General features: G+C 44.1%; 1 protein-coding gene across 1 annotated transcript in view; it reads left to right on the top strand.

Moving 5' to 3' along the window:
• Positions 1 to 587: 587 nt before the first annotated feature.
• Positions 588 to 26,827, top strand: part of Lrguk (leucine rich repeats and guanylate kinase domain containing) — a 111,317-nt gene continuing 85,077 nt past the window's right edge. Inside the window, exons 1-6 of the mRNA XM_031381065.1 lie at positions 588 to 1,180; positions 7,957 to 8,064; positions 10,539 to 10,620; positions 14,966 to 15,066; positions 19,708 to 19,789; positions 24,407 to 24,486. Of these exons, the coding sequence (XP_031236925.1) occupies positions 887 to 1,180; positions 7,957 to 8,064; positions 10,539 to 10,620; positions 14,966 to 15,066; positions 19,708 to 19,789; positions 24,407 to 24,486 (747 nt within the window). The 5' untranslated portion in view covers positions 588 to 886. The remainder of the gene's footprint in view (positions 1,181 to 7,956; positions 8,065 to 10,538; positions 10,621 to 14,965; positions 15,067 to 19,707; positions 19,790 to 24,406; positions 24,487 to 26,827) is intronic.

The following is a 26,827-nucleotide window of genomic DNA, read 5'->3' on the forward strand; positions in this document are numbered from 1 at the left end:
GTTCTCATTTTGCTTTTCTATGGAGTGTTTATTTTGTGGACCTTAAGGCTATAGGATTTGGGTTTCATAAAAATCACGCTAGCAGAAAACCATGCTTTCTAGTCCTGCAAGAAGAACATTTGATAAAACTATTCAGCAGAATGAAAATAATTACCGATGCAGGTCACTCGACTAATTATTTATGGAATACTAACAGTTCTTTCAGAGGGATTCAGATACACTACAATGCCAGTTTGATTCATTCTCCTTCTCTCTCCCCCCTTTCCCTTCCATGCCCTCCCTTCCCCAATCTGCCCTTCCCATCTCACTGCTAGCTTTTTTTTTTCTCTCTAAGGACCAGACTTAGAGTTGGACAGGTATATAAATTAACTGCAAATGAGCTCTCAAAAATTCTTTGGTAGTTTCTCTTCATTATCGACGAAGAAAGGAAGAGGAGAGGAGTTAGGTCTTCTCTGTCATCTATGTCACCGCCTCATCTCCTCCCACTGCGCTGGGCGTGGTGTTAAATTTCACCTTTACTAGCTTTCCACCGACAGAATCAGGGATGTCAAATCCTTCCAAAGTTCCATGGTGTGAATGAAGCCAGACTGGAGATGCTTGTGTGAATGTTCTCAAATGTGAGATGAACAAGTTCTAAGAAGGACAGGCAGCAGAAGACAAAGAAAGTGGGTGGAGAAAAGGGATTAAAAACACATGCAAAAAGGAACAAAACTAGCGACTGAACGTAACGAGGAAAATAAAAGAAGCAGCAGAGGATTGCAAAAGTGAACACCAACAGAGACCTTGACAGACTGCGCAAGTCCGGAAGCTTGGACTACAGCCCCCAGAGTTATTTGCAGCTCCGAGGGCCAAGACTTCAGTCTCCTAGGCAACGCGTATAAACAAGATGGCGGGCTTGGAGAGAAATCCCTCGAGATGGAAAGGGAGCCGTTTCAGGCGGGGTTTGGGTGCCTCTCGCATTGTAGCCCAGGCGATACTGTCGCTCACAGAGAAAGAACGTCAGAAACGTTGGCCTACTTTCCCCATGGGATTGAAATCAAAAGGGACTTTCAGAAGCGCCTCCTCTTACCTCCTCCACCAGCTCGTTCACCGCTCTCATGAGGCAGAAGAGGACCAAGAGGAGCAGGAGGTGGAAGGAGAATCCGAAGAGTCAGAGGAGTCCGAAATGCAGAATTTGGAGGTGTGCCTCCCTCCCCCCCAACCCCCACCCCAATCTCGGGCTCCCTTGAGCCACACAGCCTGGCTGCCTCAGTAGCAGCTTGCTTCTGCATTCCTCCCGCCCTAGGTTCAGCCCACTCCTTTCTGGCTAGAGAGCAAGGGCTTTTCTTTGCTGCTTATTTCTCTTCCCCCATTCCTGATGTCTTTCACCTCCTGTCTTGGAAGAAGGGGGTGAAACCCTCCAAATATTTACTTTCTTTTCACGGTTTCTTATGTGTCAGATTACACACTGTTATTATGAAAAACAAAACCAAAAACCAAAAACCGGTGTATCAGTATGGGTTTAATGCTTTCAAAATTATGCACTGGCAAAATTATGCATCATTACAAAATAGGCAAGTGTTGTTTTTTTGATATTCCAAATATGTCTCTCTGAACTGAAGGTACTTCTGCACTATTCCCAGTTATGGGCCATTCACTTCTTCCTTCCTCCAGGGTGATAAAAAACATCCGAATGCTCTGCTGAAGACGAAATAACGTATAAGTTTTATATGTTACTTCTGCTAGGGGTATTTACGTGCCTATTTAAGCACTCCCACTCTTTCTGGTTAAGAAGGGAGCCATAGCAAGATCAGAGAGAACCAGCTCACCCACAGTCAGGAGAGTTTGGCTTATGGGGAGTGTTCGCAGTACTCTCAACCATTTCCTAATCTCCCAATGATTCCACTTCCCTTCAACACTTGACTGTACTCCCACATGCCGACTGTCCTTCCTCATCCCCCTTCGCTTCCTTTCCACCTTGCATTCCCTTATTCCTGTCTATTGGCTTCTATTCATTGTTCTGTTTCAAAATTGTAGCTTGATTTGTTTCCCTCTCGCACACAGTTAGGCTTGTCTCTTTGTCTTAGCTACTCAGAATCAATATTTTCCTGGATTTCACTTCTTGCCTTTACATTGCTCCTCCCCCTTCTTTTCCCTCAGCTTCTCCCCATGCCAAACTTGTCTCTTGGTTTGCTTTCTTTCTTGTTCTCCTGCCCCTGGCCTCCAGTTACTCCATGTCTGTCCTCCTTTCCCTGGACTCTTGTCTCTAAGGCCCTTTCCTGCACTTGGGATATTTGGCTTATTTCCCCCCTCATCCCTCTTTTTGTTTTTCCTCATCCACATCTTTCTTCCTTGGCTAGTTCCATTCTAATGCTGCTTGAAGTTGGCTATAACAGTGTGCTGGCAATAGTGTTCTTACCTACACTCCCTGCAGTGAGAGTCAGAAATAGGACAAGTGTCGTGAGTTAGAGGTTAGCCTGGTCTACGCACCCAGTTCCTGACTAGCTAGAAACGTTGATAGAACCACATAGTGAGACCTTGCCTTAAAACACAACAACAATGATGACGAAGATGACGGTGATAATGGTGGTGGTGGTGGTGGTGGTGGTGGTGGTGATGACGATGATGATGATGATAACAAACTTAACCATAAAGGCCATCATTTACTTTATTCTCCTTTCCCTTGGTATTCTTACAGCAGCAACTACTGCAAACTGTAGCTGTGTTTGTGCTCCTTTGAAATGTTTGTGTGGTTTCCACCACCTTCTACCCCAGAGGAATTCACAAATGAACCACTAGCATTACTTTACGATTCTAATTAGCACAGCTCCTTGGATATGAGTTCATTAGTGCCATCATTAATCTGTCTTCAGGATAACATTAACAAGCTGTTAGAAGGTGTCTAATCCAACTGGCTGCACCTTTCTGGTTTGGAGACTATGTTGAGAAAAAGTTTACTATTTCCTCCAGTTATATTCTAAATTTTGATACTGGCTTTTCATGATATTAAGTTTTAAAATGTGGAGCAAACTGAAAAGTTGTAAGAACTATATGTTCATGTTGAGTGGTTTATTTCCCGTATCTTATCCTGATTCCAAGTAATAATGTGGTGGCCATATTCAGCAGTGCAGCTTGCTTCAAAGTCCATAAGCCCTACTGAGTTTAAGGGAAACACTTGAGACTAGGTGTTTGGAGCACAGCTTTTGGGATGAAAGGCTTGTGGCTAAGACACGGGCTAGTCTCGTGTTAGTACCAAGATTCTGAATAAGTTATTTAGCTTGTTTAGAACTCAAAATATATGGGCTTGAGGATCCTCTCTGTCTCATAAGAAAACTAAACGATATCCTATATGTAAAATGCTTAGCATAGGGCTGGTAAGATGGCTTTTCATGTAAAGATACTTGCTGCCAAACTCGATGACCTGAGTTCAATCCCCTTGACCCACATAGTGGAAGAAGAGACTTCACTCCCCAAAGTTGTCCTTTGACATCCATACATGTGCTGTGGTATGTGCACTTGTACACAAATAAAAAAACGTAGTAAAAAAACCGAATACTTAGCATAATAGAGTCCTGATACTCAAAACAGTAATTCAGACATTTCTAATTGCTACCTGAAGCTTGTTAAGTTGTTTTAGCCTTATGGAACAAACATAATTACCAAACAATTGCTTAATAGAAATCACTCTTTGACTGTGTCTTGACCCAAAATTTGGTGCATGAAAACATCCAGTAACTCAATGTGAGTCACAGTGCCTATTCCCTGGGATAGTTATAGACTTCAGATTTAGTAAGAGACTACCGTAAAGTTTTCAGTATAATATCTGCTAGATAGACTAGGCTCTCAGAAGTTACAGATGGACTAAGTAAGTGGTAGCAGCAGTTAAAATAGAAGATGACAATGTGACTGAAGACATCCATGGCCCGTGCTCTCACAGTGACATATGAGTATGTCACAGCAAGCAGCACAGAGACAGGAACAGCTGCACTCAGGAGTTACACGCAAGAGCAGAACAAGCAGCTAGAACTGAGGGAGGACTAGGCTCTGTGCTATGCACGGACACTCACTTGATGTCGTAAGCAGTTCTCTGATGACCAGGTAAATTTAGATGGGAGGGTGGTATGTATTCTAGCAATATCTATAGGGGAGCTGGGAGAGTCTGGAGGAAGGTAGTACTTGGAATATAAAGGAGGTTAAAGATAAAACATTTAAGATGAGACCATCACTAATTGAGTGTCAGAGACCTGGGATGACAGGATAGTCATTGTCACTGTCAGAAACCATGGACAGTGGGGGATACTGGGTCACTGCAAAGGGAGTCAGGGGCAGACATTACTATATACTAAGGAACTGGGTTTAAGAATCATATGACTGGAAGTCAGGGAAGAGGGATCACAGTGGTGGAAGCTGTGGATTTCATAGCACTAGGTCTATGAAATAGGCCAGGAAGGAAGGAAGGGAGAGGAGGGGAGGTGGGGAGCATTGACAACAGCAATCCAGGAAAACATAGTTTACTGACATACAGGTGAGGAAGAGTCCGAGAATGGAAGAGTTCAGAGATGTAGGAAAAGAAGAACTACATGCTAGTGGCGTGATCACACTTAGCCAGGGCAAGGACATCTCCAGAACACGGAAGCGGGGTATGCTGCCAACAGGTCAAATGCGAAGAGGCCTCAGAAGTTGCCATGTGGTTTTCCTGTTGGCAGAAAGGTATGACACCTCTCCCAGGAACCTCGAGTGCGAGGAAGGGCTCACTGTGTGGAAGGGCTCACTGTTAGGAATCTGAGAGAACGCTGACAGTCTTGCCCACCCAATGTCCACAGCTGTGGTGACAAACAGGCCTTCCTGAATAAGTGAGGAGGTCAGATGATCTCTGGAGCTCTAGGTGGGAAGTTTGGGAGGAAAGCAGGATCCTTCCACTCTACTCCCTCCTAGGTTTTACAAGGCACTTCATTTACAGGCATGGATGTCATCCCCATTTGTGAGCAGCGTGACAGGCATGGGACTTTTGCACACAGCACTTTTATTGAAGCATTTGATGTGTTCCAGGTACCATGTCAAGGGCTTTCTATACATTTGTTTCTTTAATTCTCCTTAAAATATTAAAACTAAGGAGTAGGAGAGAAACGATGGCCTTCCTGATTTCCTAGCTTATGAGGTAAAGTGAGAATGAGCAGGATAACACAGACTGCGGGTATGAGCGTAGTGGTTTTTAATATTACGTGCATGGGGGTATCGTAGGGAAAGATCTTTTAGAAACTTCTCTTATAGTTGTTTGTTTTTGTAGTGATCCTCATCAATTGCAAACTGTAGTTCTCTTTGTTGAGGTGTGAAGACTACACTTCTCTGTGGGTTCAAGGACAGAGGTTTGTAGATTGTTGTCAGGGACTATGCTGGGTTAGTAAATGAGTGGTTCTAGATTCTCCTCCAATAACCACAATTTAACAAGCACTGAATAGTTGGCTAGATTTCCAGTACCAATCAGGGAGAGAGACTGGAGAGATGGCTCAGCGGTTAAGAGCACTGGCTGCTCTTGCAGAGGACCCAGGTTTGATTTCTGACACCTATACTGTGGCTTCCAGTCTTATTTGTAACTCCATTTCCAGGGGGATCCAAAGCCCTTTCCTAACTTCCAAAGGCACCAGATAAGTATGTGGTACACAGACTTACATGCAAACAAAACACCCATACAGATAAAATTAAAAAAGCAAAGGAATCCTACAAATTAAGTATTAAAGAGTCTGGAGAGGTGACTCAGTAGTTAAGAGTACTTGTTGCCCTTGCAGAGGATCCTGTTTTAGTTCCCAGAACTCAACTGGTGACTCACAACCATCCATAACTCCAATTCCAAGGGCTCCAACACCCTCTTCTGTCCTCCTCGGGCACTGAATACATATGGAGCCTATATATATGTGCAGGCAAAACACTCATACACATGAAATAAATAAATGTCAAAGAAATCTATGATAATTATTTATTCAGGTGTGTGCCACACATGTGGAAGTCAGACAGCAACTCGTAGGCATTTGCTCTCTCCTTCTGCCATGGGGGTTCTGGTCCTCAAGCTTAGAGGCAAGTACCTCCACCTACTGAGTCAGTCATCCTGCAGATCTGAAAACAATTTTGATGTGAGATTTGAGAGTTTGCACACCATGCTAACGGGGGAAGGGGAGGGGATGTAGGCTGCTTAAAGGGATGGGGGGGGGGAGCAAATGCTTTTATGGAAAGACACACAGGCTCTTAGAACAGATGGGAGATATGAGAGCTTGTGACAAAGCTTGCCTCACTGTGGTGTCAGCCTCTCTTTGCTCCTGTGATAAGGGTCAATCTCCTCCAGCTGATGAAACTCCCGGGGAGGGGATTTATAACAATCGAGTTCCTTTTGAAGGATCTGCCTCTCTGTAGATAAAAGCAGTTCAGAGAAAGTCTCTCCTTGGCGTTCACTGGTTTTTTCAAGTGCCTTCAGCTCAAAACAATCAATACACCAAACGTAGCCTACTTTGGAGGGATGGTGTGTCTAGAACGGCTTTAAAGAAAAACACACTTTCTATTTATAGGTGGAGAAATGAGGCCCAGAGAAAGCTTTGCCCTCCCCCAAGTCACATGACAGAGGTTGTGGGGTTCAATGTAGGCAATATTCCCTGGAGACGACCTTTTTTTATATGCTTAGGCTATATACTTAGGTCCGTGGACCAACAACCCAAATAGTATCCTTGGCTCCTGGATTAATAAAGAACTAACGAGCAGATGCTTTCCCATCACTGTTAATATGCTTTCTCTCCATGGTTAAGTACTTTGTGTCAGCATGGCTGCTATGGTGAGTGACCATTTTCTGTCATCCTGATGATGTCAGTGTCCGTGCTGACTATTCCAAGTTCAAGGTAGAAGATGTGTAGCATGGACTGGTGTGTTGTCTCTGCTGTCTGCCATCCCTGGGGAACTGCCATGCCTATCCATTGGCTATGGACCAAGGACAAGCTTCCTCATAGAAATGACCCATTAAGTCATCTTGTAAATTAGATGACTCTTATAGAGTCAGCATCCAGGAAGTGAGCTGAGGACTTGATTTGTCCAGCAAGAATACCAGACTTCAAGACATGATTGCCTTTGTTCGATGCAACCATCTTTTGAGGTACGGGCAAGCAGCCCAATGAAGAATCACAGACAGGCTGAGATGTCATTGCAGCTCTGTCAACCTACCGCCATGTCATTTTGAGCAGGATAACCTCTAAGCCTTAGTTACTTAAACTGGAGATAAGAATGCTACCCCAGGGCTGTCAGAAGGATTAGCAGGTTGATAGCAGAGCTCTTGCACAGGGCCACTAGCACTGATGTTCTGATGGCCACTCTGCTTTCTCAGCATTGAACACCATGCAGAAGTGGCACCTGAGAAGTCTGTGGCAGTAAGGCATGACTTTGATGAGCATTTACTTAACTGTATGTAGTATGTACATTTTCCCCCATACATGGCCTTTTTTTCTTGTCTGAGCCTGGCAGTCAGTCAATGGGAACCATGACTAGGGGAGCATGGATGATTACAGGGAAGGCAGAAAGAAGGTGCAAGAGACAGGTATGGGAGAGCTGCTGGTGAATACCATGCCAACGAGCAAGTGTATTCTCTCGGTGTCTTGTAAATGCAAACAACACAAAGCATGACTAATTCCAGGAAGATAAACAATGACCACAAATGCTTATGTGGTGAGTCCGTGGTACATAGTATCTATGTTTGACTAAGGCCATTTCCTTCAGGCTAGAACAGTCTCACAAGGATGTATGTATAAGTGGACGAACTTGTCAAGGTATAACGCACGTCATAATTTAAAAACAAAGAGAGACGGCAGGCTCCTTCATGATTAATCACAAGCAAGACATCAGCCAAAGTTGTCTCCGGAAGTGTTCCCCACAGAAGCTGGATAGAGCGAGGTAGGCAGTTGCTTTTCTAAGGCAAGTTCTTTGTCCACCATTTGCTTTCTACAGGACGAGTGTGATGGGATCCTGAGAGAGGAGAACGTGGCTGAGGCACTCAATGGATTGGGGTGGTCAGGCTGTGGCACGGAGCAGGTCTACCTCAACCTGAATCTATCTGTGAGTATGACAGGATCACGGTAGGCTGGCGATGTGGGCAGATGATGTTTATCTTCTTTGGCATGCACGTGGTGGTGGCAGAGCTCAGGGTCTCACGTTTGATGGAGATGAGCGATGAGAGATGAGCCCATGAATGGCAGACTTGAGGGAGCATCGGCTGTCCGACTGTCAGCTCCCCTAATTCTTCTGTTTTTATCCTCCTCTGTACCTTCTTTCATCCTAAGTAGTCTATATTAGAGCAATCAATGCTTTCTTCAGGAGGTTGAATCTGGATGTGTAAAACCAATCAAAAACTCTGTAAGAATTTTCGCTCTGATTGGCCAAAGCTGAGCTAAACTCTATCTGAATCCCAGGGAACTGAGTAATATTGATTTCCCCCTGAAGTATGTCAAGAAGTAAGTAGCTTCGAGCTGTCTTTTATTTTCATAAAGATGCCTAACATTAAAGCAAAAAAAAAAAAATCTATTGTTATCCATCAGTTTTCAAGATTTCAACCTCGTCTGCGAGTAGCACAGACTCTTGGCTCCACTTTGACTGTGAGAGGCTGCAAGAGCTGATAGCCAACACTGCAGCTTCTCTGCTGTTGCCCATAGTCCTGGAAAAATAGTTTAGCTCTTTTTGCTTCCATTAAAAAAAAAAAAATTCAAGGGGTTGGTGCAATGGCTCATGGATAAAGTACTTGAGGTTTAAGTGTGAAAGCTGGAGTTCGGATCCCGGTCATGCTGGTGTGTCAACCTTGTCAAGATGAAATCATGACCTCCAGATTCAGTGAAAGATGCAGTTTCAATATACAAGGTGAAATGCAAGTGAGGGAGATACCCGATATCAAGCATGGGCCACTACCTGCTCGCACACACACACACACACACACACGCACACACACACCTCTTATACACACGTGTACCCATACCTGCACAAATATGCACTCTACATGTACTTAAAGAAAAGCACATTGAAATTTTACTATAGGTTTCTGGCTTGAGTTATGCCTGACTGAAAGGGTATTCTGCCTTGGGTTTGAACTAATCAAATACCCAAGGACCAATGAAGTGTCATCTCCTGTGCTGGCTTCATAGTATGTCCTTCAACATGTGAAGTACATAGTCTTCCATCCCCAGCAGTGTCTAGCCTTCTGTGGGTGCCCTGTACACACAACACTGTGTAAGACATTGAGATGCTGTCATTCTGGCAGCAGGTACAGCCCCATGAAAGGCCATATCCACCAATTACATGCTTATGTATGTAATACTATGCCTTAGGTAGATCTGCCAAATAAGCAATCCTTTGAATCTTATTTCAGTCAGAGGGATGGAGCTTAACTTATTTTGCTACAGACCTCCTTACTGTTGAGATATTACATGTTGAATTACGTGGCCTCAAAAACCTGTCTCAGTGAGTACACTTTCTGGTTCAGTGTCTTACTTATGAATAATAATAATAATAATAATAATAATAATAATAATAATAATAAACATATTATTATTTGACTCCTCTAATTACTCGCATACATATATTCTCTCCTGCCAGAGTCCTACATTCTTTAAAGGCACAGCAGAGCTCCTCCCCTCCCTGTTTTCCCATCACTATGGTGATGTACACAGTGGGCACTCGGTGCTGGTTTGCCACTTACGGCAACCATCACTTCCCACAGGAGAACTCGCTTTCAAATGACTCTATTAGAGTCATTTGTTTTTTGTTTGGTTTGTTTTCTGTTTTTTACTGCTTGTGACAGAATGACATATACCACTAGTTTAAGTCTTTAGGCCATGGGATCAAATCCCCCTCCTAAGTCCACCTGAATTTCCTTTGAGTAGCGTTTTCTGGTATGAGTTTTGTACAGAGACTCAGCAGAGTTGGATGCTGCAACTCCCCAGGGTGCTCTGTCACTCCAGGCTTAGCCACATGCCTCTCTATGCTTCTTTTTGCAGCATGTGTTAGTGATATCCTCATGGTGTGTGATGTCCCCTTAAGACTTCATTTAAACTCCCAGCATTTGCTTGTCTTTGGTTGGATGAAAATGTGGCCTTTATTGCTATAACTTTTATTTCAAATACCACCTAACAATTCTCATGAACTGTTTATCTTTTCATGAGGTTTGCTCTTGCTGATAATACTAATTTCTTATGCTGATAAAGTATTAGTTCTTCTTCTTTTTGAGACAAGGTCATATTGGGTAGCCTTGGCTGGCCTCAGACTCACAGAGAATTCACCTGCCTCGGCTTTGATTAAAAGCCTGCACCACTACACTCGACAGACTAGTATTTCTTCTGAAAGAATACTTTCTTTTGGTGGGATCTGTAGTCCACTTTGGGGTCTCATGAGTGGTGGGCCTTAGGTTTTATTCTCTCTCTTCTATACTTTTGAAAGAAATTCTGAATTTCTTTCCATCAGTGTTGTTTCTAGGTGTTGCAGGAAGGCTCACACAAACACAGGAGATGCCATATTCAAGCCCCTCCTCTCTCCTTTCCCCTCAGCACTGTGAGTTGGTCGACATCAGCATTCTGTGCGGCTATGTTCACCTGCAGAAGTTGAATCTTTCGGGAAACAGAATCGAAGGTATGTGATTGTTGGTTGAGGAGATTGATCACTGAGCTAGTGCAAAAATGTACAGGCTGCGTCTGGAATTTAATGTAGTTTAATAATACTGAATTTGATGTAAGTGATCTGTAGATCAATTTACATATTGATTCATTGTTGTCCACGGAGGGAGGGAAGGAAAGAGGGAGGTAGGGAGAAAGGGAGGGAGGGAGGGAGGGAGGGAGGACAATGGCCCCCAGTAAGACAACTGCAGTCTCCCCTGTTTGGGACAGTGGCAGTCACCCAGGGAGCCTCACAGGGTCGACACACTTGAGGACGGCTTGATGATGCCTTTTCTTTCATTTACTGGTTTTTATTCATCTCTCATACATCACATCTGGACCACCATACCTTCCTTTTCCACAGTCTCTTCCCCTCCCCTCCCCTCTCTCCCAGCACCCCACCCTCACCCCTGCCCCAGCCTCCCCAAAGAAAAGAGCAGGCCCTCCAGGGATGGGCAACACTCTTCAACTGTATCAGCTCAGGTGGATCAGCCATTACCACCCGCATTTTTGCCTTTTTGCTTTGCTTTTGCATTTCCATCCTAGCTAGCTCCTCCTATTTTTAATGCTTAAGCACCAGGGCTTCCCAGAGTCACCGTTCCCCATCTCCGTGTGCTCGGCGGGCTCTTTTGCAGGACACCATCTGCAGGAACTTTGTATTTATTACTAGACTTTCCTTCTTCCCCCTTAATGGATGTAGTCCTGTAACTGTCAGATTTTCTTCAGAGCCCAGTCCTTGTTTCTGGTTTTCTGATCTTTGATGGAACAGTATCCATTTTTTTTTCCTTTAGATTCCTAGAAATACAGCGAATACCCACTTTCCCCACTGAGCGTCTGTCTGCTTGGGTCTTTTACCTGTCTCACAGAAGCCGTAATGCTGACAGTGTGGTCTCTCCATTGCAGTTCCCAGCCCTCAGCTGACTCTAATAGTTAAAAGTTCAGGCCTTGAGTGCCGAGAAGCACTGAACTCTTTCAGTTACCCCTGCTCAAGACTGTTTCATTGTTTTTCTAGTTTTAATAAACCCGTTTTAGGAAACTGAACAAATGCATGAGCGGAGACACTTCTGGAATGAGTACCGAGACTCAGCAGTGACAAACACTAATCTTGTTCTGTGTGACCCTCTCTGTCCCTCTTCTTCCATGTTACTTTAAAGCAAATCCCAGACTATGTGATGATCCAACCATTAGGAAGGCATTTTAGTCGTTCCTGGCAGCAGTGGTCTGCCCACCTGACGCCTACAAGGTTGATTATGCTGTGCCCACCCCACATCTCCAAGGTTACTTTCCCACCCTTACTGAATAAGAAATTGCAGCCTTGCGGGAGGCTCCCCGACAGTGCTCAATGCCAGAGACTTAGCTTCATACCCTGGCACTCACGCACACTCCTCTCTGCGAAGATCACTCCTCAGTGGTTCTCCATGATGCACTGTATTAATGCATCAGGAGTCTGAGAGTCTGCCACATGTCAGGATTGCAGTACGTTTTTCTCTGGGAGACCGATGTCAATCTTACAAGTGTCCTGAGATAGGACCACATTTCAACTTTCAATAGACTCATTTGTGCTAGAGTGGGGGCTGTTAGCACACAGGTTGCTGAACCCCATCCACAGAATTTCTGACTCAGTGGAACTGGGGGGAAGGGTTGAGAATTTACATTTATAGTAAGGGAGGATGAGGCTGATGCTGCTGGTCCAGAACCCCTGGTGTAGACGCAAGGTGCTCCTGCCATCTGGTGGACGAAGAAGTTACTGCACCAAGGAGGGATGACATAGAAGTTAGCAAGCCAGGGACCGTTTCTGTCACAATGAGTCTGTATGAGTGATAGTGAGTGACTGCATGAGTGTCTCATACAGAGTATGAGATAGATTTACCATCTCATTGTATCTTTCCAAGTATTAGCTGATGCTTCTACTCTAAAACAGATATCCCTGCAACTGGCATTAAAGACAAACCCAGCAGGGGTTCAGGGGCTCAGTGGAAACTAATAGAATTGAGACTACTCTTAACAGACATGCGGCTGGTGGCAGAATGGGCAGGTTATGGGCTGATAGGTATAAACTGTTAAGTAAGTGTCTTTATGGGCTGATAGGTATAAACTGTTAAGCATCTGACTTCCGCATAGGTTTTGTCTCACAGGCAACCTTCCTTGATTGGCCCGTTGACTTCTACCAAAGGGTTAACATCCCAGTGCATTGCCACATGCTTGCAACTGCGGTATTGTTTGAATCAGAGTAGTGAAGTAGAAGTTGGCGAGATTTTCTGGCTTCCCAGTCTCTTTCTCAGGCATATTAATTACTTTTCTGTTTCGGTGATAAATCCCATGACCAAAGCAACTCATAGAAGAAAGAGTTTATGTGCACTTAAGGTTACAGAGGGTTAGAGTCCATAGTGATGGAGACATCATAGCAGCAGGCACGGCAACCGCAGTGGGAGCTGCGAGTGGAGAGCTCACACCAGGTACCTCAGGCAGGAAGCAGAGTGGACTGGGAACAGTGCGTGGCTTTTAAAAACCTCCAAGCCTGTCCCCAGTGACACACTTCCTACCGCCAGCCATACCTTCCAAACCTACCCAAAGAGCCACCAGCTGGAGAACTAGCATTCAGACACCCAAGACCATGGGGGAATATTTCCCACTCAAACCATCACAAAATGAACGATGGCAGAGCCATCTCTCACTGCCTGCCAGCCCTGCCCAAGACAGCTGGCATGCCACCCTCTCTGCATGTGCCTGTGCCATTTGGCCTGGCTTTGCCTGTGGTTGGTTGGTACAGCTGTCTTGGTTTGTTGTATCCTTCAGACTGTGTGTGTGTGTGTGTGTGTGTGTGTGTGTGTGTGTGTGTGTGCATGCGCGTGCTATCAGCATACCTCTTTCTGGTGGAGAATGAGTCTCTTGCACTGACAAGGCTAGAACATCTACTGTGTGGATTTTTTCATTCTGGTACCCAAAAACCTCAACTGCAACAAAGAATGGCAAATGCTGCCTCCCAGCCATAGCTTGCCTGTAATTCTGTTACATATGAACTCCATTAGCACAGTGTTCTCCTTTACATCAAGTTTGGGGCTATCTGCTTGGGATAAAATGCAGAGCTCAGATTCGATTTTGAACCAATCCAGAGTCAAGGCACAATAACAAGCAATGATCTAAATCACCTCAAATAATTAATGAGATTTAGGATTAAGTCCAACTACAACAAAATTGAATTTGCAACAGAGACTTCCCTAATTGTGGTATTTCCAATCTTCTGAAAAGGCCTAATTCAGTCATTTAGGAGCTAATTATCAAGAGGATTATCTAAGGCTTTACAGTCTCTCATCCCTTCCTGTAAGGCTGGTAATATTTGAAGTCCTTAGGGGTTGGCAGATTGTGGGAAAAATAAGTGAGGCCATGCAAGGGGCCACAGCCATTGGCTACTCGGAGATGGAAGATGGAAGGAGATGGAAGGAATGGGTAGGGCCTAAGAGAGAAAGAGAAAGCATTGATTCTATTTATTTTTATTTATTTATTTATTGGTTTTTTTGAGACAGAGTTTCTCTGCGTAGCCCTGGCTGTCCTGGAACTCACTCTGTAGACCAGGCTGGCCTCGAACTCAGAAATTCGCCTGCTTCTGCCTCCCAAGTGCTGGGATTAAAGGTGTGCGACACCACTGCCCAGCTTGAAATCACTGATTCTTTAAGTCAGCTCATACTGTGTTGGATACTGTTAGGACATATTAGAACAAAGTGTGTCCCGTGGTTCCTCTACCTTTTATTTACCCTCCGTCTTCTCCTATACCCTGAACATGCCTGCTTTTTGTCTATTCTACACTTTAAAATGTACTTCACGAGCTGGAGAGATGGCTTGGTGGTTAAGAGCACTGATTGCTCTTTCAGAGGTCCTGAGTTCAATTCCCAGCGACCACATGGTGGCTCACAACCATCTGTAGTGGGATCCAATGCCCTCTTCTGGTGTGTCTGAAGACAGCGACAGTGTACTCATATACATAAAATAAATAAATAAATCTTTGAAAAAAAAGTACTTCACACATTCCTGATTTTTATTAATTTGACTCAGCTAAAATATGAGAAATGCGCTTGCACCTGGCATAATTAAAAAATATTCTGACATAGGCCAGGTGTGGTAGTGCATTCCTTCGATTGCAGCACTTGGGAGGCAGAGGCAGGCGGATCCCTCTAAGTTTTCGGCCAGCCTGGTCTACAGGGAGTTCCAGGCCAACCAGGGCTACACAGTGAGATCCTATCAGGGGTAAAAAATATATGTGTTCTGATGTAACATGCTCAGTGGCTTTTCCTAGCATCTTACTCGTTTACCTTTTCTGCCCCCAGATTTGTCCTGTGTGAGCTGCATGCCGTATCTCCTAGAACTAAATGCTTCTCAGAATAAGCTGACTACCTTCTTCAATTTCAAACCACCCCAAAATCTCAAGGTATACTAATCAGTACGCTAATCACACCCGGTAAGTGGTTGCCACCTCCCTTGAACAATCTGGAGAGCGCTAACAGAGAGGGCAGATGCAGACCAGGAGTGTGAGTGTCTGCACTGGAGTACAGACAAGTGGCTGGCTTTGCCAAAAGGTGCCCCATCAACATACCGTCCTTGAGAGCTTTGCCGGAAACTTATGTTCAAAGAGCAACTTACTTCTGTTCTCTTGGACATATGTCTTTTCCTTTTCTTTTTGGATTTTCAAGACAGGGTTTCTCTGTGTAGCCCTGGCTGTCCTGGAACTCACTCTGTAGACCAGGCTGGCCTCCAACTTGCAGAGCTCTGTCTGCCTCTGCCTCCCAAGTGCTCAGACTAAAGGCGTTCACCACCACTGCCCACCTATTTTATTTTCTTAGATTAAAAATAGGATCTTAATTGGTTATTATTTCTTTGGTTTGGAGCAGCAGGTCTTGTTGTGCAGCTCCAGTTGGCCTGGAACTCCTTCCCTTCCCTAGAGTAGAAGCATAAGCTAATACTTGGAAAGATACAATGAGATGAGCCTAATATCCTGATCAATTTGAGAACCATTGTCTGAGAACATGGGCTAAGCTTCCTTCTGATGGTCTCAAATATTTAACAAAACCATTATTTTAAGGAAGGAACAGACAACAACTCTTACCTTTTATTATACGTTTATTTTGCTTATAAAACCTAGTTAACTTAGATCCAAATTCCTCGGCTTAGGCCTAGACCAAAATGAAAGTCTATTTGGAGTCAAGAATTTGGCATTCTCCATACTGACATCAAAACACTGTGGTCATTCTGTTATTCTGCTTTGATCAACACACACACACACACACACACACACACGCACACACACACGCACACGCACACACACACGCACACGCACACGCACAGACACACACACACACAGACACATACAGACACAAATGGAGAGACAGACACACAGACACAAACACACAGAGACAGACACACATGCATACAGAGACAGACACATAGACACAGACATAAACACACAGACACATAAAAACACAAATATACACAGAGACATACATAGACACACAGCCTCTCTTTCTCTCCCTCTCCCTCTCTCTGTCTCTCCTCTCTCTGTCTCTCTCTGTCTCTGTCTCTCTCTCTGTCTCTGTCTGTCTGTCTCTGTCTCTGTCTCTGTCTCTGTCTCTCTCTCTCTCTCTCTCTCTCTCTCTCTTTCTCTTACCTGGGCAATATTCCTTTGTCCAGAGAGGCTGCCCTAGATGCTTGTCTGTACTCAGCAGGGGCCTCTGAACATATCAAGAACTGCATTTGGAGAGTGAAACAGCCCAGTCTCCTCAGCTGCCCTTTCTACTTTGCATCCCAGGGAAATCCCGACTGGTCACAGGAGAAGCCTGACCCTCCTCTCAGAAGTTAGTCTATGAGTTTTTTCTCACCCCAACCCCCTCTCTAGAAGACCTTGCAAATCAACCAAACAAACCACATGTTCCATCTTCAGGGGGTCTAACTTCTTGGAGAATTCATATCCAGTCTCCCAGAGAAGTGCTTGCTCTGTGCCAGACTGCCTCCATGAGGTCTGTCAACACTGAGTGCCTGTGCAGTCCCACGCTAAGGCTTTCTGCTGGCTTCAATACATTGTCTTATTTAATCCTACAAAGCTGTGAGCCAGTTAATACTGGCCCATCTGTGGATGAAAACATCAAAGCACAAAGCACAAAGTTAAGAATCTTGGTTAGGCTGTGAAGGGAGATGGAAGACCCACTAAGAGTCCAGAGTCCACAGTTTTCTATGAAGCAAGCTGAAATAGAACTCTCTCTCACACTTGAGAAGATTGGCTTCTTTCCCCTTTAAGATTGGTGAAGCTTGTGCCATCAAGAGAAAGCATGCATTTCCTTTGTAAGGGGCAGGACTTTGTACTTACATGTTTGTGTTTCTAAAAACATTTTGATCTCAGGGCCAAAGAGCAGGCTCAGTGGTTAAGGGCACTTACTCCTCTTGCAGAGGACCTGACTTTGGTTCTCAGCTCCACATGGTAGCTTGAAAAAAACCTGTACATCTCTGTTCCAGGGGATCTGATACCTTCTTCTGGCCTCTGTGGGTACTAAGCATATACATGTGGGTGTGCAGGCAGACACGTACATACATAAAATAAATAACTTTTCTTATGTTTTGATCTTAGTAGGTGAAACTTTTAGTTTGATTTGGTGGGTGTGTTCAATGGGAGTCATAGAAAAAAAATAACCTTTTGAAATTGCTCAAAAGCCTAAAATCACTGGTATGTGGAAGGCATGGTGTTGGCATACAGCCTTGACAAAGGCATGTATGCATACTGTGCTATGGCATAAGAAGGAAAATCACAAAGTTCACTTCTAGTCTATCACTATTACATAAAAGTAAAAAGGGTGAATGTTGAACTTGGTTTCTGCCATGCCACATTGGCTGATTTCATACCATGCCTTTCCCATACCTCCCATGTGTGCAGGCCTAAGTTTCTGTTTGGATTCATGTTGCTCAAACAGTGTTTCATTTCACATTCTCCTCCTCTGAGTGCTGTGCAGAGCTTAGTCACTGCAGGGTTGCTCACTGCACAGGGCTTGCTCACTGTACAGGGCTTGCTCACTGTGCAGGGCTTACTTACTGTGCAGGGCTTGCTCACTCCAGGGCTTGCTCACTGTGCAGGGCTTGCTCACTGTGCAGCACTTGCTCACTCTGCAGGGCTTGCTCACTGTACAGGGCTTGCTCACTGTGCAGGGCTTGCTCACTGTGCAGCACTTGCTCACTGTGCAGGGCTTGCTCACTGTACAGGGCTTGCTCACTCTGCAGGGCTTGCTCACTGCAGGGCTTGCTCACTGTGCAGGGCTTGCTCACTGTGCAGCACTTGCTCACTGTGCAGCACTTGCTCACTGTGCAGCACTTGCTCACTCTGCAGGGCTTGCTCACTGCAGGGCTTGCTCACTGTGCAGGGCTTGCTCACTGTACAGGGCTTGCTCACTCTGCAGGGCTTGCTCACTGTACAGGGCTTGCTCATTGTGCAGGGCTTGCTCACTGTGCAGCACTTGCTCACTCTGCAGTGCTTGCTCACTGTACAGGGCTTGCTCACTGCAGGGCTTGCTCACTGTGCAGGGCTTGCTCACTGTGCAGGGCTTGCTCACTGCAGGGCTTGCTCACTGTGCAGGGCTTGCTCACTGTACAGGGCTTGCTCACTGTGCAGGGCTTGCTCACTGTGCAGGGCTTGCTCACTGTGCAGGGCTTGCTCACTGTGCAGCGCTTGCTCACTGTGCAGGGCTTGCTCACTGCAGCGCTTGCTTACTGTTCAGGACTTGCTCACTGTGCAAGGCTTGCTCACTGCAGGGCTTACTCACTGTGCAGCGCTTGCTCACTGTGCAGGGCTTGCTCACTGCAGGGCTTGCTCACTGTGCAGGGCTTGCTCACTGTGCAGGGCTTGCTCACTGTGCAGCGCTTGCTCACTGTGCAGGGCTTGCTCACTGTTCAGGACTTGCTCACTGTGCAGGGCTTGCTCACTGCAGGGCTTGCTCACTGTGCAGCACTTGCTCACTGTGCAGCGCTTGCTCACTGTAAAGCGCTTGCTCACTGACGTGGCCCTTCTCGTTATGTCTATAACTGACCTGGCCAGTTATCTACTCTCGCCTTACAGTGCTTTCTAGGATTTCATTCACAACACTATTATCTTAGTTTTGGGGAAGTGCAGTCACTGTTTTAAAGAGCAGAAGAAGGACTGTGTTTATTCATTATCTGCCTGATGACCATCCAGAAGGAGATTGTAACATCCTCATGGAGTGTTCAATACATTGTTTCAAAATTCTTGAGTTTTCTTGCCATTTTTTAAATTTTTTTCTTTTTTCCCCAGTAAATGAAATTCGGCAAGGCTATTTATTTAATTGGTTAGTTTGTTTTTAATCTCATTCTAGACTAGGGTCATAAATGTTGCTGACAAATGCCCATCTGAATGAGTCAGTTTTGAGAAAGGATGTTAAGCTGAAGCCTGAGGGGTCATAAGGAGTGCTGTCCTGACAGTCAGGGTGGTATGGAAAAATGTCTGGCGAACAGAAGAAGATGTGCATGCACATACGGGAAGTGAATGTGGCCTATTGGGTATTAGAGAAAATTGGGAACATGGGGCTATGGACGAAGCTGAACTAAATCCTGAAGGAAGACCAAGGAAGTTTAAAATAGAGCTGAGAAGGAGAGAGTGGGTGGGGCACAGCGGCACATGCCTTTAATCCCAGCACTCAAGGCAGAGGCAGGCAGACCTCTGAGTCTGAGGCCAGCCTGGTCTGCTTGGTGAGTGAGACCCTGGAGAGTATGGGAAGGAGGGAAAGGGAAGGTTAGATTGTGGACCCAACCTCTGGGCCATGGAGATTTTCCTCCTCAGTTCCATCTCAGATGGTAACATTTAGAGGGTACAGGTTAGAAAAAACAGAGAGAAAAAAATAAGCCATTGAAAAAACCAACCAACCAACAACAAAAGACAGAAAGGAGGATGCTGGGTTTGACTCCAGTGCATCTGCAGGAGTCAGTTCTGTGTCTAGAAGCATGCCTTCTTGCTGCTGTTAAACAATGTAGTGAGCCTGAGGGAGACAACGTGTAACCGTCTTTCTCTTTTTGTCACCAGAAGGTGGATTTTTCCTCCAATCAGATTTCCGAAATGTATGACCTGTCAGCGTACCATAATCTCACTCAGCTAATTTTGGACAGTATCCTTTGAATGTGGGGAGGGGAGAGGATGGTGAGTGGCCCCACTGCGGAGGCTGTTAGAGACGACACGGAAAGGCAGAGAAGTGATTCCCGGAAGAGTGACTCATGTAACTAAGGATAGGCAGTCATGAAACAAAGATTGTTCTTGATTCTCGAACTAAAAAAATTCTGTTTAAGGAACATATTTCTTCAAATTTACTTAAGCTTTTGTCTTAGTTTATACAAATTCAGAATCTTGAAATCTAGATTTATCATCAGGAAAATTAGTAGTTATTCTACAGAGGAATTCATACTTCTGCTTCTAAATAAAGCAAGGTGTCTTAGTATTTTATCTGTCTATCTGTCTGTCTGTCTATCTATCTATCTACCTATCTGTCTGTCTGTCTGTCTGTCTGTCTGTCTGTCTATCTATCTACCTATCTGTCTGTCTGTCTGTCTGTCTGTCTGTCTATCTACCTATCTGTCTGTCTGTCTGTCTGTCTGTCTGTCTGTCTATCTATCTATCTATCTACCTGTCTATCTATCTACCTATCTGTCTGTCTGTCTGTCTGTCTGTCTGTCTGTCTATCTATCTACCTATCTATCTATCTGTCTGTCTGTCTGTCTGTCTATCTATCTACCTATCTGTCTGTCTGTCTGTCTATCTATCTGTGTTGGGGATTAAACTGGAGACATGCTTTGTTAAGTGCTCTACCACAGACGTATACCTCTAGCCCTTTGAGTATATTTAAAACATGTTTAACTCAAAACAAAAAAAAAGCCCAGTTTTTGCTGTGCAGGTTCCTTCAGAAACATGCATGAATGCATTGCATGAGTCAGGCTCCCATGCAAACAGAATGCCAACTTCAACTTGTAGAGCCTAAAGAGTTAACTGGAGATCTGTGGGTCTAATGAGCTTGAGTCTTCTTTACACCAGGGACTGATGTTCTCTGGGTAATAAGAGAGCAATGCCTTCTGTTGCTCAGCGAGTATCTTCCTCTCCCCTTGAGAATTGGAGGGGGGCACGGAGCAGAATGGAGGATGAGTTGATTACCCCCGAGTGTCTCATTCCAGGGATGAGGTAGCAGCCTGTTTGCATAATTCTGAGATTTCAGAAGTGGGGATTTTGGAGATGTATTTCATAGAGAAAGTCTTTCTTCTATGTGGAGTGCTAGAACACGGCAACACTCCCTTTTGAACTTACAGATGACAGTAATCAGTGAGTGAACAGTTAGATGATGCTCACGATTAGCCCAATGGAGACACCAGATAAGAATTTAAACAAAAGGATTCCATGGCAAATCAGAGGCGCACACATACACACCTTCCTTTGGAACCTTGGCTTCAAGCTTGATCATCATGTGTACTGAACGTTCAGAGGAGGAGAACTCAGAAGCCACCTGGCTCAGAAATCCATCATGTCTGGCCCTGTAGAAGAGTGCTGCCCACCGGGACCAGCATAGCATAGCCTGAAACTGTCTAGAAATCCAGATCCTTGGGCTCTGCCCAAGGCCTATTTGAACCAAGTATCTAGACTGAGTACACATGAAAGCTAAGAAGCTGACTGTACCCTAGAGCTTGCCTGTCAGAAGACACTCAGCACCCGGAGGCCCTGCCCAGGCCTGAGGGTACCCAGAGAACAGCATAAGTCGGGCAGAGAATGCTCACTCCAGAACCATATCTTCTTCAGTGTGCAACCCAGAATTGCCGAAGAAAATAACTCTCACACTCTATACACTCAAAACATTTCTATCATGAGGGTTTTAATTTTTTAAACAAATTTAGCTTTCTGTGTACAAAAGTAAAGCATTAACACTTTGTAAATGTCAAATAATATAATGACATCATAAAGGAAGAAACTAGGTTTTCTTTTTGAATACTGACATTCAGCATAGCAGCCGGGTCTCACCACTGACATACAAAGAGAAGTACCTGTTATATCAAGACTAATGGAAATCCAGAACATAGGCACATAGAACATATCATGTTTGAAAAACTACAGAGACAAATAGCCAGATCAAAATGCTCTTCTTGAGCCATTACACAAATAGTTTAATATTAAAAATTCCATAAATATAAGTAACAGATTTGAGAAAATATTTTTTTTTGTTTTCCCCATAAAGAAACTCAAGTGATCTGTAAATGTTAATGAAATCTATCACCTTCAATTTTTTTTATTGCATCCTATACTTTATTTTGTATTGAACATAGCCCAGTGTCCACCTGGAGGTCAGAGGACAACTTTTGGGAGTCAGTTCTCTCTCTCTCTCTACACCGTGTGGGTCTCAGGGACCCAACTCAAGTCATCAAACATGGTGACAGGTGCCTTTAGGCACCTTTGCTGCTCCCAAATCTAGTGCTTTTTCACAATACAACCCAGGAAACTAGAAATACAGAGTTCTCTCTGTGTGTGGGCTCTCTCCAAAGGTATTCTAAGCCCACTCATCTAAAACTGGCAGCTGCTGGAAAGCATGCAGTGTGAGGGGATCTCTTTGTACTTCTGAAACTAGCTCATCCGTTTGGAGGAATCAGCTGTTAGTTCCCTTATATAGGTGAGTATCTGTACTCACTAGGACCTGGCACTTCTGACTTGTGCCAAGTTGATCATGTGTGTGCCTGGAGGCTTGCGGAAGAGTGTTTACTGTAGTGTTGGCTGTAATAGCACGTATGAAGACACACCGGGTGCTCACCAAGAAGAGAAGCCATACATAAATGATGCTACTGTCAGGTATTAGTGAATGTTACAGCAGTGGCGATGGAGCAAGGGTGCCAGTAGATTACAGCAGAGAGGCATCTTTAAGAACTCTTTCAAGACCTTATTTTACTTTTATGTTTGTGAATATTTTGCCTGCATATATAGGTATGTGCACTGTGTGCATGCATAGTGCCTGTAGAGGTCAGAAGAGGGTGACATGTCCCCTGGAATTAGAGTAATAGATGTTTGCTAGCCTCCATGTGGTGCCAGGAATTGAACCTGGGTCCTCTGCAGGAGCAACAAGTTTTTTTTTAACCCATGAGCCATCTCTCCATCCCAGAGATGAATTTTAATAAAAGTAAATACAATCTAGGTACAAAGGAGAAAAAGACAACTCATATAGTAAGTATTTTTGAGAGGAATATACATAAATCAAACAGGAGATGTATGGTATGGGGTGGTGTGTGTGTGTGTGTGTGTGTGTGTGTGTGTGTGTGTGTGCTTCAGGATCTTGTATATGCTAGGCTACTGTTCTACAACAGAGCCAAAATCCCAGCCCTCTTATATTTTTAAAAGTAAAAATAAGCTTAACAGCCCATTTTATCTAAGAATTATAAACTGGATTTGTTTTTATTTATTTTTATTTGTGTGTGCGTGAGCATGCATGTGTGTGCACACCTGCCTTTCTGTTTGTGCATCACATGTGTGCAATGTCCATAGAGGCCAGAAGAGAGTGTTGGCTACTCTGGAACTGGAGTTACAGGCAGTTATAAGCTGCCTAATGTGGGTGCTGAGAACCAAACTCAGGTCCTCTGCAAGAGCAGTCCATATTCTTAACCATGAGTCCCAAATCCTGGAAATTCTTAATTGAGTTTGAAAATAAATTAAACCAATTATGCTTGTAATATAAAGTGATTATAGTAGTTTATGTTAATATCTTAAACTACATTGTTAACTATAAGGTGTCAGTTTTTCAGTTTATCATTATTAGATTATTTTGTCCTTCCCTGTATACATAATTGATAATTAATTGACAACCATCCTAAATTACAAAATGAGAAAACGAGTCAAGGTAAATATACTTATTATCAAGTAAAGATGTAGTTTATTCTTTACAAGTCTTGACTGGCTGTTGATAAATTAAAAACATGATTTGTAGAATTTAAAAAATCTAGACAGGATTTTCGAGCTCACCCAGACGAATCATTATGTTATATATTTTATGGAAAAGGAGCCAGAGACCCAGGAAGGTCAACACCTTTCTGGAGCTACCTGGTAAACAACTGATTAGAGTTTATTCTTCTCAATCCATTGCTTTGCTCACTTGGCCTTTCACTGAGCAATTAGTACTTTTATAATGCCACCATTTAAGTGATATGCACATTTCCTTCCTCCTCGAGATTCACTCTGGTGGCAAAGACCATTTTTCATTGGTAAGGTAGCAGAGATCTCTCAGGATTGGTTGTGATTAAAGCCATCATCATGGGTCTCTCCACTAAGAGAATCGTGATGGATTTCAGCATTATTTCTCAGTAACTGTTTTGTGTACACCCAAACCATATTTTATGATTGTAGACAAATGAATAAGAACAAATGCTGGGCTAGTGAATAATTCATGTCAAGCATTTATGAACTACTGACAGCATTGCCGAAAAGTAAAAATATATTGTTGGGTTCCCTAGACTTCGGCCGTGAAGTTAAGCTTAAGCGCCACAGGGCTCCTTCACTTGGTTTCCAGAACAATCTAAAATTCCACTGAAAATGATTTATTCACAAGAATGGTAAAACTTCAGAACTGGAAAGCAACGGTGATGATTTTTAGTTCTTGGAGTCTTTCTCCTGATAGCCCTCTTTTAATATTATAATGCTCCTAAGAGGATTAATCCAGTAAGCTAATTCATTGGAATAGTTTAGTGACTTATCAGATTGTACCTCTTATCAGCAACTCCCAAGACCTCAGAAAGAACAAGAAACGATAATGTTAGGAGGAAGGGCAAGCAGCATTCCATGAAGGGCCTGAAAGTAAGAAAATGGCAGATGAAAGAGATTAGTGAGTCTAGCTGGGAAGGTGTGGCTAGCTGGGACATCAGAGCGCATCACAACCCAGTCATGTGTACTGATTGGAATCATCACATGCAGTGACACTTAATGTGACTGTTGGAATAAGTAGGGGGAAGAAGCAGGTGACAATGTAGAGTGTGGCCATTCCTGGGGAGTGTGTTCCAGGATTCCTCAGATGCCCAAGCCACAGATGCTCAAATCCTTGTGTAGAATGAGTTTAGAGGCTGCCATATTGCTAGGGAATAATGCCAAGGGAAGAGTTTGTATGCTTCAATGCAGTTGTATGGTTTTTGCATCAAGTTTTTCATTTTGTGGTTGATTGAATGAAAGGGTATGGAATCCATGCAAATGCAGGGCCCAGCATACCCGTTACTTGCGAGCCTAACTTAGGTGCCTGGCCGTCTGTCTGTCTGTGTCAAAGGGAGATGGGAAGCATTGGTAGGAGATGAGCACTGCTCTCAGCAGGAGTGCTTGTTAGATCCCTTACTCTTTGCAAGGAGCCTGGGCTGTGGTTGCAGTAAGGCACCCTCATTTCACCTCCTTTCTGGAGGTACCAGGGGAGCTGAGGCAGCATCTGGGGTCTCAGAAACAAGCTTCCAAACCCTGACATCACAGTCATTGTTTGTATTCTGGTCGTCAAGCTAGCTCCTCGCCCTTGCCTGCTCACTGAATCCACTTACTGTGCTGGGCTTCGGACTATCTTCCCCTTCCTGAGGACACTAATGTTCTGAAACAGACACTCCGTTCTCCCTGATGCTGAACAGATGGCTATTTGAAGTTTTCATGGCTTAATTTTTGTTGCCAAAGATTGCTTGCTGCAAAGATCTTTCTTACACAGCTGAGGGAGGTAATTTAATCTCTTATTTCCCCATATTTCATGTTCATCTTTCATGAGAGTCCATAGTTATAAAGAGCTGTCCTTTATTCTATTTCCAAACTCATTGTTTAGCCAGCCCAAGGAAAATGGGATCTGAAAGGTAGCGTTTGTGAGTATCTGTTTGCATGGTGGTTTTGGCAGAGACCTTGCTCATAGGAGATTTGAGATGGCATATTGACCACTGAAAAAACTGTGTTTCTGCCCATGGGTGGGATCTGGAATCAATAAGGGAGACCTAAAAATTCCTGCTAAATCTGGCAACATGTCTTTGTCCAGTTTTCTTGTTTATCTCTTTCCCTAGTACAGATCTTTTTAGATTCGACCCTAGCCTTGAGTTATCCATTTCCATGCTAAGAGTTAGAGGACGTGATTCCTTGGCCCCATGTGATTGTAATTTAGTGATATGAGTGCCTTCTAATCAGAATAGCTCACTCACACCCTTTTAAAAACAATTAAAATTGGTCTTTGACATCCTGCATGTATATAGTGCACCCTGGCTGTTTCTATTCCCTCCCCCTCTCATCTCCTCCCCACTCCTGTCTTCCCAGGCCCCTTTCCTTCACTCATGTATTTTCATTCTGTTTTGTGACTCACTGAGTTTAACAAGGGCTGTCTGTGTGTCATGGATTTAAAACTACCCATTGGAGCCAGGTGAGTACATAACTCAGCTTTGGAATTGCAGTTTGGGCACAAGATAAACTTAAAAATGTGATCGGTGAAACAGAAAGAACAAACGATATTAGAGACTTCCAGCTTTCTGTATTTGAATGGGAGAAGAGAAGCCAATACGAATTGGAAGGACTTCTCCCTCCCATGAGATGGCGCTGGTCTTCCCATTTGCTCCAGAGGACACCTACAAGATGATAAATCCCCATTCACGTTGTCTCCATAGGATGACCCTGTCTTCCAAATCCCTGCCTGAGGGGAGCCCCATGGGTTTCTCTTGGACATATTAACTAACGAAGGGAAGCATGCATGGAAGCATGCACTGCTGTTTCCTTCCATAGTTTAAATGACATGGAGATACACATGCTCTACCTTTAACATTTATAGAATTGATGTTTTATCCTATATGAAAAACACATCAAGATTTAGGGCTTATCCTATGTGGGGCACATTATATTCCTTTACTTAAACTCTTGTCTGATTTTTCTAGTGATAATTTAACACTGATTTAGTGTGTGTACGTGTGTGTGTGTGTGTGTGTTTTCCAAGGTGCTTGTGTGGATGTCAAAGGACTATTTTTAGGAATTGGTTCTCTCCTTCCACCATGTGGGATCTAGGGATTGAACCCCAGATCCTCAGGTTTGACAACAAATACCTTTACCTGCTCAGCAAACACCTTGGTCCAGCATTGATGCGTGCGTGCGTGCGTGCGTGCGTGCGTGCGTGCGTGCGTGCGTGTGTGTGTGTGTGTGTGTGTGT

The sequence above is a fragment of the Mastomys coucha genome, unplaced genomic scaffold, assembly GCF_008632895.1.
Source record: "Mastomys coucha isolate ucsf_1 unplaced genomic scaffold, UCSF_Mcou_1 pScaffold20, whole genome shotgun sequence".
Lineage (NCBI taxonomy): Eukaryota > Metazoa > Chordata > Mammalia > Rodentia > Muridae > Mastomys > Mastomys coucha.